Source organism: Spea bombifrons, chromosome 3 (genome assembly GCF_027358695.1).
Source record: "Spea bombifrons isolate aSpeBom1 chromosome 3, aSpeBom1.2.pri, whole genome shotgun sequence".
NCBI classification, from domain to species: Eukaryota; Metazoa; Chordata; class Amphibia; order Anura; family Pelobatidae; genus Spea; species Spea bombifrons.
Genome location: NC_071089.1, coordinates 100799899 through 100814913, shown reverse-complemented (window position 1 = coordinate 100814913; position 15015 = coordinate 100799899). Strand labels below are relative to the sequence as shown.

At 39.1% G+C, this 15015-nt stretch overlaps 1 protein-coding gene across 2 annotated transcripts; it reads right to left on the bottom strand.

The window, feature by feature from the left end:
* Positions 1-887: 887 nt before the first annotated feature.
* On the bottom strand, positions 888-12187 carry MTERF4 (mitochondrial transcription termination factor 4). Of its 2 annotated transcripts, XM_053459989.1 has the most exons (5): positions 12115-12186; positions 6399-6556; positions 5214-5993; positions 4156-4524; positions 3365-3779 (listed from the first exon to the last, which is right to left on the bottom strand). In XM_053459989.1, the coding sequence occupies exons 3-5, from the start codon at positions 5971-5973 to the stop codon at positions 3775-3777; spliced, it is 1134 nt and encodes a 377-aa protein (XP_053315964.1). In that variant the 5' UTR covers positions 5974-5993; positions 6399-6556; positions 12115-12186; the 3' UTR covers positions 3365-3774. The 2 variants fall into 2 exon arrangements, with proteins under 2 accessions (XP_053315966.1, XP_053315964.1); XM_053459991.1 differs by lacking the exons at positions 3365-3779; positions 4156-4524; positions 5214-5993; positions 6399-6556 and adding exons at positions 888-1449; positions 1939-2123; positions 2660-2978 and having other exon boundaries at positions 12115-12187.
* Positions 12188-15015: the final 2828 nt, after the last annotated feature.

Here is a 15015-nt window from a genome sequence, read left to right as displayed (position 1 = left end):
CCAGGCATCCAGATGTTTAGCTATGTATAAGAATAAAAAAAAACAATAATGCAGCCACCCGTTAGCCACCGTCATATTTAGATTTAGACTAGCCGCGTGCACGGTACAAAATGATCCCTAAAACAAAAGTTTTCCACTTCAGTGTATAGGAAAGCACCATGAAAAACAATCCTGCACAGAGTTTCTCAGTCTAAGACAGGGTTAAAGCACGGTTCCGCATCCAAAACGGCAGCCGCACGTTTGGGTGAGGGACATTTTTCTTTTCCAAGACCTGATATAAGTACGTTAGTGTGCACCTCCAGGTGAGGTGATGTGTTTAAGGCTGCGCCCCACTATAATTAGGTTCAAACAGCATTTTAGGTTTCGCCTACAAAACAGGCGGCTTTGGGTTTTTTTGTTTTGTTTTTTTTTTATAATAAAACATTTTATAAAGAAAACCCGAATCCTGTTTTCATTACACTTTTTCATTCCACCTAAAATTGAAAGCATGCAGCTCAGAATGTTTCCTACAAAGCAGAGAAGACCAAGTCGCATCGGGTCTGTCTATACAATGCATAAAAGCTTGCACCTGTGCTTTGGGAGACTCTTCCTCATAAACCTTGGCCCACAGCCATCTGGGAACGCAACCTGACAAAACAGACCATTTTATTTGTATATGTTATCAATTCCATTTAATAAAAATAATGAATTTGCTAACGTCTCCATTTAAAATATACCATTTCTTTTCTGCATTGGCAGCCCAGAAGGATGCGAGACAGACTGAAGCTGATTTCATAAAGAATATCCACCTGTGGTATGACTTTTGCTAACCTTTTGAAAGCTACAGCCGAGGAGACGTGGAAGTGTCTGTTAAATTTACAATACAATAATTTTTTCCACTTCCAAGATGGAGCCACAACCATTTCTCAGAGCCGAATCAAGGAATTGATCATAGGATTTTTGTATTATATGCTACCCTCCTTTCAGAAGAACAACACTGAAACACCAGTCTTTTCAAGTGTGAGAACCAAAGGCTCCTACAGAATCTCATCTATCTCTCGCTGACTTTTCTGGATCATATCTGTTTACTTCATCGGTGTCATCATCGTAATCTGATCCATCGCGGTCATTATCTGAATCTTCTTCCTCGTTCTCACTGTCTGTCTCGTCTCCATCATTCCCGTTACGTTCTCTAGCCTCAGATTCTTCTTGCGCCAGTATCTTTCGGAATACATTAAGTTCTGCCTGGGTGGAACATGCGATGTTTGACAGGAAATCCTTCTCGGACTGCTTGATGACATCCTTGAGCTTGGGGTTGGACGGTAGACATTCCCCTTTTTTGTTAGGGGGCTGGAATCTACCGAGACGCTCCAGGAACTGATGGCGAACCTTCACTTCATCCAACGAGGTCACGAAAAGGCCAGAAGTTAGTATTTCTTTGTGTTTCCCACCCATACGGAAATACACATACTGTGAAGATAAAGTAATTATACAATTATCACTGCAATAACACTTGGTTTTTAGCATTGTTAAGAAGGGGAATTAAAGATCGCATTAACCATAATGAATTACGTTAACCTTTTGCACTCTTTGAAGTACTGGTTTTAGTTTGTGTTACATCTCGCACGATAAGATTCTCGTCTTTACAGATAGCTTTAACCAGACTCCAAAGAGGGGATGTTTTACATTATTTTAACCCTTTTTTGGTCAGGTAATTCCTAAGTACTTAAAAAACAAACAAGTTAGTATGGGGAGAATGCTTATCAGTACAGCATTGTAAAGCTATGATTGAGTGCACCATGACAGGAGTAAAAAAACAATACAACAAGAACAATATTTCACGGAGTGCTAAAAAAAATAAAAAAAAAAAAATAGGCTTAATAAATCTGTGGAAAGCGAAGCTATTGCACCCTTTGATAAAAATACATGCGTGAAGTATGTTGGCCTCTGATAAATCACCTGAAAAATCTCCTCAAGGTAGTCGGGATCCTGAGTCAGGGCTTCAGGGTATGTATGCAGGATTTTGGCGACTTGCTGAGTTGAGAACTGGCAGCGAAGCTTCAGACATTGTACAGTTGCTTGGATTCGTGTGCGAGGCACAGAGAGCAGTGATGGGCACCTGGACAAGGCCACCTGAAGAGAGCCTTCAAGAAAAGACATACATTTCTAGAGAAAGAACCAGACCCTTCGGAGAACTAATGAACAGAATACATCTACCACACACACTAACTTAACAGCCCATAACATCTTTCCATTGCGAGTTACTCGTTGCCACAGACATTCTCACGTAAGACAACGATCGCCCTGCATATGTTGTCTGACCACACAGAAACTAGGCTAGAAATAACCATATAGCCAAATCAGGCATAAACCAAAGACTTTATTATTTAGATATTTCCAGATAAAAATATGTATTAACTCAAAGTAGTTCAACTTTATAAATATAATAAAACTCATACTAGTTCTGGGGTTCTATGAAATAAAAATAGAAACACACACAGACAGAGATACCTGCCATTCTACAGTGGTGCCCTCCACTTTGAATTTAGCCTAACACATATAGATGTGAGCCTCAGACAAAAAGTATTGGGCTATTTAGAGCATACAAGAAAGTAGCACCCATGGATAAAACACACAAATACACAATTAGTTATTCAGATTTTATCAGTCATCATGTTACCTTCTCCAAGTCCAAGTCTCCTGAGATTCTCCGTTCGGTCTCTTAATTCCTTCCCTGATAATCTGAAAAGCTCTGGCCGGGCCTCCAACATCTGCAGTGTTTTTTCACTGTCTATTCCAAGTAGCAGTAGCTCCTTGATACATGCCAATCTGTGCTGGGGGTCTCCTTTGGTGGATTTCAAGGACTGGAGCCTCCCAATTTGTTCCTCGGAAAACCCTAAATCCAACAGATCCTGCGTAGCATACGGAACCCTGGAGAGATGCCTCAGACATAGGCGATACCGGGGAAGGCACAGAAAGTGGCGAAGATACATAGAAACCTACAATGATGAAATGATAGGATATATTAGGGAAACAGCTTTAATCACAATACCCGATAACAAACCATCAAAAGGACAGCCAGTAAGTTAATAGATAAATCCTTAATTTAGAGAAAGCCCCATCACACAGAAGAATGTGTTGTTTTTCTTTAATTTCTTCGCATAAACAGCTTTTTCTTGAACCTGAACAGCTGCTCCGTTTATTACTCATGTAATTACAGCATTGTCACAATGTTTTACTATTCGGTACACAGTGATCTCCAACCCAAGTTAGTTAGTCCCCCAAGATTTCAGTTCTGAAAATCTTAAATTTGAACAACATTTTGAAGATGTTAAGGCAAAATAATATACCAAGACAAGCAACTGTTAAAAAAGGAGACAGGATAAGAAAAAAAAAGTTTATTTAGGGTATATCTTAAAAGTACATTAAAATAATATGTCTAAAAAGGCTTACAGTAACGGTTCAGAACAAAAAGAAAAGCAGACTGAAAAAATATAATAAAAAAAAATGGGAAAGCAGACCATGCAAAACAAAGTCTATGTTTTATATAATTTATACTTTCTTACAGACTTTAAAGATCCCCCACCCCCAGGAAGTTCTTGGACATGAAATTCCCATCATCCCAATAGTACGGGATGAATGGAAATTTTTGTAAAATAGTTAAAACTTTTTGGTCACTTCAGCCTAAAACTACTGCCTATGATCATGCAAACTAAAAACAATGGCATCAAACATCCAGGCACGGAGTCGAAGACTAGTATTGCTGATTGTTGGGGTTGTTTCAACAATTCAAGTTCAAGCTGTAACAACAAAAATAGTTAACATCAGACAACAATATATACAAGATTCCATAAAAATCTGTAAAATGTAGATTTATAAATTTATAGTTTGCTATACTAAAATCAGTGTGCCACACACACAAAATTACCACAATCATTGAATTATACGACAATGTTATACGCTAAAAAATAAGCAATTCTGGTGCAAATTGCTATCGCTAAAGCAAACACCAGAATATTCCAGCGCTTTCCATAGTGATTTGTCAACACTTTTTGAAAATCAATGATGCAAGTAATACAAATGTACACATATACACTACATAATGTACATATATACACTGTATATATGTTATACATTCAAATAATAAGTTTGTTTTACATTAATTAAAATAATGACCTGTAAAAAACTCTTTTATAACCCGCTCTCTCTGCGCTTTCCCTTCTATTGTGTTGCCGTCTTCCATTTGGTCTTCGTTTTGATCATTAGGTCTGAGGTCCTGAGCAACGTCTATAGTGTTATTTTTCATGATAGCAATATTGTGAAGTATGCAGCACACCACAATAATTTTGCACACTTTCTCAGGACTGTATAGGAAGGCTCCACCAGAATGGTCCAAACATCGGAAGCGGCTTTTTAATACACCGAATGTATGTTCCACAACGCAATGAGTGGCTCGATGAGCCGAGTTGTATTCTGCTTCTGCGTTTGTCGCTGGGTTGCATACAGGAGTCAAAAGCCAAGATTTCACACCATAGGAGCTCTCACCTGCAAAAGACATTTTATTTTTCACACTTTCAAAACAAAAAATGTCACATATGCATCGCAAAGGCAGACTATTACGCCTCCTTTACCCAATATGCATCATCTAAAAAAGATTCCTACAGTCGCATATTTCTGGCGCTTGATTTTATTGGAAAATCATTAGTGCATCCAATACGTGAACATGTGCATTGTTATTAATGACATTCAAATCTCTGAATCTATACTCAGAATGGAGAGGGCGACACTAAGAAGATGGTACATAAGAGGCTAACACGGTACGGGAATTTAAACATACATGGGATAGGCATGTGTCTACTCAGATCTAAAACGAGACCAAGAACTGATTAAAGTCAGCGTTGTTAAATCAGGAAAAACAGCAGATGGGCCAAAGGGTTCTTATCTGCTGTCAAATTCAGTGTTTCTGAATAGAAACATGTTAGATGCAGCCCTCTGATATTTACTTGAAATGTGACAAAATATCAGTAAGAATAAGATTTACCACAGAAGCTGGAGGATCTAGAGCAAATCATGTCTATACAGACAAACGGAAAGACAAGATCATGGATATATCTATTAGATCATCAGACATGAGGACAGAAACCCGCATCCTACAGCTGAAATATATTTCCAAGACAAAACTTATTAAAGGCTCTAGCTAAAATACACATACGCAGTGCAGGGTCTAAACTCACCTAACAGCCACCCTCCGTTAAAGTCTCCACTTTCAAACCTTTCGTGTATCCCGGACTGTCTCAAAATGTATGAATTGCGTGTGGATCCTGGAAACTGGGAGACCACGTCTAAAATGTTCATATTTGAATCACACACGACCTGTACGTTGATGGAATGGTAATGCATTCTGTTGCGGTATATTTGTTCTATTTCGGCAGGAGGAGACAAGGCCACGTGGGCACAGCCTATCGCACCAACTACATTCGGAAATCCTGCTATGCTTAAAAAGCCATCTTTGATACGTTCCAAAGACGCGTCATCGTTGGGATAGTTAATGAATTTATCAGCGAGTTTGAGAATGGCGGATATGACTTCGGAAAGGGCACGGCTGAAAGTGCTTTGGGTTATCCCTCCAACTTCTGCCACCGTGCTTTGCAACGAGCCGCTAGCAAAATAATGCAGGGCACACAACAGTTTCACGATTCCTGGAACCGCATTGCTTCTTTTTGTTGTGGATATTAAATCGTCCTTTATCAGCTCATACAGAGACATGATGGCATCTGAACTGAGGTGGTAGCGTGATTTAATATCATGCTCGTTAATTTCAGACAAGTTCACGCGCACCGGGAATATCCGTTGTCTCCGTCGTCTTAAAGACTGCCTCCTGTTATTTTCTCGGATGGGCCTCTGCTCATAATGCACCGGCTCGTATCTCGGCTCGCGTGGCTCAAGGCGAGATCTAAGCCTTCTCAAAATCAGATACGGTATTCCCCAAAACATGCCGTTCAAAGCGGGTGTTCCTGAATGTACAAAAAACAAAAATATAAAACCGACCGAGCACATGCATTGTCATTAGGAACCAGTGTTATAAATGCGGGTGTCATCTATTAGTTACATGGTTTAATATTTACTTGGTATATTTCTGCTTCTGTAAATAACTAAATCCAACCCTCTCCTCAACGCACACCTAACGGTCCAGGATTAAGTTATTACTCAGGTGTGTCTACAACACACAACACCTTAGACACACCTGAGTAACACCTAAATCCCGGACTGATAGGTGTGCGTTGAGGAGATGGTTGAGAAGCCCCGGTGTAGAATATTCCTGCCAAAAATCACCATCTGCTACCAAAAACTTGTAATATGTAAATACCAGCCTTTTGCCTTAAATAAAAGTATATTTGGAGAAAAAAGTAAAGCTATACTGATATCGCATATAATGTGACTCCTGAAGGACAGGTAAAGCACCGTATTCACATTGGTGACATTTCTTCATGGTACAAAACAATTCTATTCTCCCATATAAAGGGATTCACTACGTGTCCCCTTTCCTGAACGCACGATGAGGACAACGGATACATTTCTAGAGAGAAAGAAGGCGAGAAAAACCACCCTGATATTTATGTACATACAGTTTGTGTGCTTTTTAGCACACAAATGATTGAAATCATTAGTATAGTTATATAAAAATATCACCTTCTGTTATCAAGTATTGCTCCTGACTTGATAAAGAGAGAGGACGACGAAGCTCAGATATTAAAAAAAAAGGAATAATCGCAAACCACAGCATTTCTTTTTTTGTATTTGACGTGTTGTGGGTTTAGTGAGATTGTAATAAAAAAATAATTTTTAAAAGGACAGAACGAAATAAAGCAGTTCACTAGGCAGTATATAACATAAATAACAGCAAAATGCATGCGCTCCATCTGTGGAGAACAAAATATTTAACATCTAATTTATTTGACATATTCGTTTATTTTGAAGAGTTTCACAAAAGCTGGTATATCAACAAAAGAAGAGACGCCGTGACATTTCTTGATGTCGCATACACTTTGCTTCCAAAACACATCAGCGGACACAGTGACTAATACTGACACACTCCCTAAAGAGGAAGTACATACACATACATACATACATACATATACACACATACATACACACATACATACACTGGGGTTTACCCGCTGGGGGGGGGCGTTACTAGTCTTCACCACGTATTTTTATTCCCGAAACAATTTGCTAATCCTTATAGGCGAGTGTGCTCTGTATACAAACATTATACATTATATCACTTAATCATTTATAAGTTCTCTCCGTAGACTAGTATTACTGTGCGGGCCATGGAGAGGGAAGAAGAAAGTTGCTTCTCTTTACTCTAATGTATGTGACACGTTTAGCCAGATTTATAGAGGTCATGCAGGGGGTCATGCAGGCACAATATAAGACTAGATGCCAAATTGGGGCAAGAGCTAAGACGCAGAGCTTTATTTGTTTCCTCTAGTTTGACGTCCACGTGAAACACGGCAAACTCATATGACGGGTACCAGAGGCACCTTTCAGCAGGTTGCTGCTAATCTGTCAGAAACGATGTTTGTAATGTCTACTCCCTGGTCAGAGATTTCCCTTTATTTTTATACTATTAACCCTTTTCTGCTAGTGTTATCCATAAAAAGCAATGACTATGTCATAGAAACTGTTCACTTTATATCTCAATGAGTAATAGTCGTATTTTTATTAATTTATCAGGCGGCAAATTTTACCCCGGGTCATCAAATCATCTCTTGTATTTCCAAAATAGTGGGTTTCTTAATTCAAGACAAAAGAAGAATGGAGGTAACATAACAAATGTAACAATTTTATAACAAATAAAATAAACACATTAAGCCACATGCGCGTTCCTCCCACCTCAAAAGCAAATCTGACGTATTCTAGAGTTCCAACATTGAAAACGGTCACAACATGCTATTCGATATCCATGTTTGGGAAACTGATCATCGTGGATTATTTCTGAAGCATGGAGTTTTATTTTTTACTCGCGTACTAGAACAATATTTATTTAACCCCTTCGCGACCTTTGCCGGTTCAGGACCGTCATAACAAGAAGGTCACTAAATGACCTTTGACGGTCCTGAACCGTCAAAAAATTAAATAAGCTTAGAAAGTGATCAAGGATCACTTTCTTCGCTTAAACGGCCTTGCTGCAATGCCTCGATGTCGAGGCATTCAGCAAGGCCGAGATCGGCATCGGGGGCCATGTCTGGCCCCTCCCCGGGGCGTCAACAGCCACCATACATTGTATGGCGGCGGACGCCCGTTTTAAAAGCGTTTAGGAGGCGATCAACGATCGCCTCCTAAACTTAAATGGTGTCGCTGGAATGCCTCGATCAGGAGGCATCCAGCGACACCAAACACTTACCACCGCCGCTGCCGGTGATCTTCGCCATCAAGCAAGATGGCGGCGGCCCGGGAAATAAAACAATAGAGACGAAAAAGTTCGCTAGAGGGTCTCCAGACCCTCTAGAGAACTGGCTCCACTTGCTGGTTGAATACAGGTACTGCATTCAACCATGCAAGTCAATGGAGCCCAGCTTTCTAATCACTATGTGATTAGTAAAATATTCAAAAAAAAAAAAAAAAAAAATGGAAAATTTTTTTTTAAAAAAATGTGCTAACATTTAAAAATAATTATGCAGTGATGTCACTAGATGAACCATCCAGTACCAGCAAAATGTGTAAAAAAAATATAAAAAAAGTATTAAAAAAATAAAATTAAATTAAAAAATAAAGTTTATTATTTTGAGCAAGTGCTAAAATTTCTCAAAAATCTCAACAAAGAGTTAAAATAAAAGCACTTCAAATACCCAAGGGGTGTCTAATATAAAAAAAAATGGCTGATGGGGTAAATTGGAGTGGCCTAGCTCAAAGATAGGGCATAGGTACAGACTGACCAAAATGGAGAAAAAAAGCGCACTTCCCAAATGTGGCATTTTAAATCTGAAACAACCCGACAAACCCATGCATGTCGGGTATCACTGCACTCAGGAGATGTTCCTGAACACACATTGGGGGGGTGTTTGACAGTGGCATATACCAGAACCTGTATATCTATAACTAAAGTACAATTTGTGTGAAAAAAAAATAAAAAAAATTACTATTACAAAGTTTGACAAAGTGTAGTTCTATAATTGGTGCATGGAAAGGGTTAAAATAACAGCATTTGGAATACCCTGGGGTGTCTAGTTTTCAAAAATATATGGTTTGAATGGGTTAAATTGAGTTAACCGGCTTCAAAGATATTCCAAAGAGGAGATGGAGGCAGAATGACCAAATGACCACCTGAATTACTCATGCCCCAAAAGTAGCCTTTTACCAGCCAAACAATCTGACAAACCCATGCATGTGGGGTATCGCTGTACTCAGGAGATGTTGCTGAACACATATTGGGGTGTTGTTTGACAGTGACATATACCAGAACCTGTATATCTATAACTAAATTACAATTTGTGTGGGAAAAAAAATAAAAAAATTTACTATTACAAAGTTTGACAAAGTGTAGTTGTATAATTGGTGCATGGAAAGGGTTAAAATAACAGCATTTGGAATACCCTGGGGTGTCTAGTTTTCAAAAATATATGGTTTGAATGGGTTAAATTGAGTTAACCGGCTTCAAAGATATTCCAAAGAGGAGATGGAGGCAGACTGAGCAGATTTGTTAAAAAAGATTTGGAAATCATAAAACGCTGCTTGTACTTATTGCCCTATAACTTACAAAAAACAGCAAAAAAACATAAAAACATTGGGTATTTCTAAACTCAGGACAAGTAGTAGAATCTATTTAGCTAGTTTTTTTACTTGCTTTTTTAGGTGAGTAAGGCTAGGTTTCCACTTGGGTTTTTTTTGCTAAAAACGCCCATAAAAACGCCCTGGCGTTTTTTTTGTGAAAAACGCCTGCAGCCAGATGTTAGCTGTTCTTCAATAGGAAATCGCAAAATGCCATTTCCACTTGGCGTTTTTCTGTCTGGCGTTTTTTCAGTCCTCTTTGGCGTTTTTCTGCTTTTTTGGGCTCTGTGGCAGTTTTTCAAAATCGCAGCATGTTGACACTCTGGCGTTTTTTGCAAGAAATCTTGGCTTTTTTTCTCCAATAGAAGTCTATGGGAGAGAAAAAACGCCATGAAAAAGCCATGTGGGTTTATTGCCTTGGCGTTTTTTATGGCGTTTTTTCCACAGTTACAATGCAGAGGATGGACCCAGTATCTGTGTGTCCTACGAGAAATAGGCTGAAAACAAACAGTTTCACACAAAACAAAGTCCTGGACTGGTTCATGTTGAATTTTACACCATTTGGAACAAACATGCCATTACAAACAAACATACGCGACCGGATCCTGCGTGCCAAAAGCAACAGCAAACAATTTGCACCATCATTTGGGGCCAATCTTCCCAGAGGAGCAGACATTCGAAATAAAGCATGCCTTACAAACCACAGAAAAGAGACAAAAGGGTCTACCAAGTAAATGACATCAGGAGAGGGCAGATACTTGCCATTTATCCTAATCCCTTTTAGCTGGGTGAAACTTCTAACTTGTAAAGGCTGGAAAAACTGCCTAAGGTCAAAAAAAGCAATTTCCACAGAAAGGCTAAAACGCCAGAAAAAACTGCAGAAAAAACGCCAAAACGCAGGTAAATGCAGTGGCAGTTTTCTTGGCAGTTTTCCTGGCGTTTTTCATCAAGAAAAAAACGCCGGACAAAAACCCAAGTGGAAACCTAGCCTAAAAGATTTTTCAAATAAAAGTCATAAAATGTGTTTTTTTTCAATTTTTCACCATGTTTTTTTTATTTTTTTTATAGTAAATAAGATGATACGATCAAAATAATGGTATCTGAAGAAAGCCCATCTTGTCCTGAAAAAAACAATATATAACTTATGTGGGTACACTAAATGGGTGAGGAGAAAATTACAGCTGAACACAAGCACCACAAAAGTGTCAAAACAGCCTCGGTCCCACAGGGTACAAAACGAAAAATGAGCCCGGTCCTTAAGGGGTTAAGTTAAGCTTGTTATGTTTTCTATCCTTTAATTAATAGGCGACTATTAAACACCAGCAACTTTGGAGCCATGGGGCTGCCCAGGACTATATTGTTTGGAGTTTTTTGGCAATATATTCATTTATAATAGACAATTTAGTTTACAAAAGGGCTCAAAAAAAGTCATTTGCACACATATGTAACTGCGGTAGTAAAAATGCAGATATTCTTCCAACAATCCCAAATAAGATGAAGTCAAAAGTCAGAGAGCTCAACGATGGATCGCAAGCTCGGAAAAGCAGGTTCCTCGTGTCGTTCTGTAGTGGTATGTCTAAAAGCGGGTTCATTATACTTTTTTTTTTTTTAATATTGGTTTTAATAGAATTCTTACTTTTGTATTCTCTTTTGTAGTAACCTGCTGGCACCCTATAACTAAAATAATAGCTCATATAAATAATAATTATAAATAGTAATGATTACACCCTACATTGGCTTATGACTTCATAACTCTCCAGAGAACACCCTACTCAGCGCGTCACGGCTTTTTACCGAACGGCTCTTTGGAGAAATATCCGCCGGTATGAATCGTTCAGAACGTATTGTCTTCTTTATGTCCTTCAGTTCACTTTCACAATGAAGCGGTTACCTCAATAATCAGAAGACTCCGTCTTTTCAATACTTCTACTGGACTCACCGCACACAAAAGGACGTTATCAGATTAAGCCACATTCAGAGTCCTAAAAATTTTAAAGGAAAGCAACCTCCTCCCCAAGCATCTGTACTGGGCCACTAACGCTGTCACGCATTGAGGTAGCCCCAGGTGTCACCCGCATTCGTATTCCCTCAAGCGTCTTATATAGGGGTACAATTTCCCGCCATATGCTATCATCTTAAATAAGGGATACCCCAACACACATGTGTTTTGCCCTCTGTAATTGAGTAAATGTATTAAGTGCTGGTGTAGCGCTATTAAGAACGGCCCCGTGTCTGAGACTACACGGCGGTGTACCACAACATAAAACCGCGCCTCCGACGGCGGAGGAAAGACACAAACAGCGGGCAGACCCCTCATAACAACGCAACGAAACACTGCTTTAAACCCCATTAACAACTCACCATATTAACGGTATGACAATCCAAGGAGAAGCAAAGCCTTTACTGCATCCTGTACGGACGGACCCACATGTGCGGTGCACCGCGCAATATGTTCCTCCACATCCTGGAAACACAGCAGGCGCGTTGGTTCCGCACTCATTCTCGTACGTTTGTACTCGGTAGTCCGCGCCCTATTATTACTGTTACTATACAGCCATGCTCCAAAACACATTTCTTTTCGCAATAGTCAGCATTAGGAGCATATACTTTCCTACGTATACGGACAATGGCTGTTGAACTTCTATAACCCTGAATACCGAGTATAAAACCCCATCCAGCTCTGAAGAAAGGCACCCGGTCATCGTGTATAAAAAGTCATACTGGTGCAGAGATTGAAGATCTTATCGCTTTGGCAGATGAGGAAAGGGTCCAAGGATATTTATTGGTTGCTATGTTGATAAGCTTTTCCTCCTGCTGCAGGATCACTTTAATCACACATCCTTGTGTAACATATAAAGATTAGTTTTGCTGTGAATTAGCAATTCAGTGCAGACGTTTCATTAGTTGCTATGGCAATTGCTTTTTTACATAATCACCACAATGTGTAAGGCTCCTTAAAAAAAGAAAAATAATGTCTTCCTGCGCTCAGCTAATGGTGTGAATTGAACACATGGGGCTTGATTAAATGCGATGTCTTAATCTTTAACTGGCGGCAGCGGCTGTGAATAAATAAGTATAAACAGGTTTATACCTGGACTGTAACGGTTAAAAAGGCTACATTGAGATCAATCGGAAACAACTCCCAACAAAGCAATTTAACCACGTACAGTTTTAGGCAAGAAGAGGGAAGAGACGAGCCACTGGTTTTAATCTGCTGTCAAATGCTACGTGTCTTTGATTCAATGGGGTGTGTAGCGTATTGGCGTGTCTTAAATGGATATGTTTTATATGTATAAATGACAAAAAACACATCTAGAAATCTTTAGACAGGTTTGTGCAAATAGTAAATCCAGGCATTTAAATTGTCTCGCTTTATAGAACAAAGAATGCGATTCGTAGATGCCTTCCACTGGAACCATTGACGTCATTCAGACTGTGTAGGGTATGAGAGTTGAACATGTTACGTAGCTGGAATTTGGAGATACAATGAAAACGAAATACATCAAAAACCTGCCCAACTCAGATAAAACTAAAGCGATGGGGCTGGAATCCCAGCAAGAACTCCAGCCAACCATAAGCAACTCTCCACATCGTAACAGGACAAAAACCGAGGAGCGGTAATGGACAACAAGCTTCTACTAAAACTTTAGATCAGGGTAACTAGGAAAATGCTGCAACTGATACACAGAACAGCTACTACACAAAAAAGAACACTAGCCACACCAGTGGCCCTATTAGTCCTGGACTACAGCAAAGTCCTATATGTGAGATATGAGATTGCATGTTCTCCTCGCTACAGAATACTGCAGCCAAAATCATCTGGGGGAAATACAAATTGTATCTCATATCTGACCAACTACATTGACTACCAGTAAAGCAAAGAACATCTTTTAAATATCTTATTCTGGACACATATATATATATATATATATATATATATATATATATATATATATATGACATCACCAAAGTAGTATGCAAAGGAAAAAAACAGGCCAAGCGATCCTAATCCTTCATCCATGAGAAACTTGCTGGGGTTGTTCCTTCAGAACGCACATGTGGAGTGGGGAGGTAAAATGCTTTATCGAACCTCAACCTCACGTTAAATAAACCCGAGCTGCGCTCAACGTGATGCTAATCTTGGATTCCTTATCCTGGAAACAGCAGCTTCATCATAATTTCAATGGGCAGCCATATGATGTCACAGGATGTTCTTCCTACAGAATGCGTTGTGTTTCCCTGACAGATTTGGACATTGTGCATGTGGAGCTACTAGCAATAATCTGTAACGTCAACTTGGGACAGCGATGGTACAGCTGCCGGCCTTTACATAAGCCAGGTTTGTCAGGACTGTTAGGCAAATTAGGCACTGTTGGCAGATAAGCACTTGCCCAGTTGTAATGCGTCACACTAGATGGATCCCCTGTGATGTAGTTAAAATATGGTTGGCCCTGAATGGAATAATTGAATGCTTAACAGGAGAAGATCTTCTGGTAGGTCAAGGTATAAAACCCAAAGGATTTCCATGAGATATTGTTGATGTACGATGTATGGACATGTAGAGAGTTGTATCGGAGTGCTATACTGTAAAGATGCATTAAGGAAATCATTTAACTAAGTGAATCAAAAGTTAAACAAGTCCCTACGCCTAGTGAAATAGTCAGCTTTAGCCGATACACACGGGCTCAAATATCTCTCATGAATATGTTGTTTATTGCCTTATTTTTAACACGTAATTGCATTTGTATTAATTTATGTAATGAACATTTAGTATTATTACCCTGTTAAAGTATTTTTCCATTTTTTTTCTTGACATTACTTCTTTTTTTATTATTTTCTTTTAGAAATGAGTGTTCCAGCTGATCTGTAACTACCCAACAGTGACATCTGGTGTTCCCGGTATCACAGTTATTTTCTTTATGTATGCATGTATTTCCATCAAAAAGTAATCACAAAAATTAAATTAACGTCATTGAACGTCATTTGGACAACTAGTTGCCACCTATAAAGGAGGTTGAGCGAGACCTGCCGGGTATTAGAAAGTGAGCCGGGTGGAAGCGCCCAGTTGGCGTTTTGTATAGGAAGTAAAAATTCTCCTCCTAAGACTACAGTCGAGCTGCCGCAATTAGGAGAATTCCAGTAGATCAAACAGTTCTGTTTATTTTTATGCAGTACATTCAAATAGATCCTCCAGTTCATACGCTTAAAAACGGTTTAAAAGTCCATAAAAATCACATCCCGTGTAAGTTATATAAAGAAATA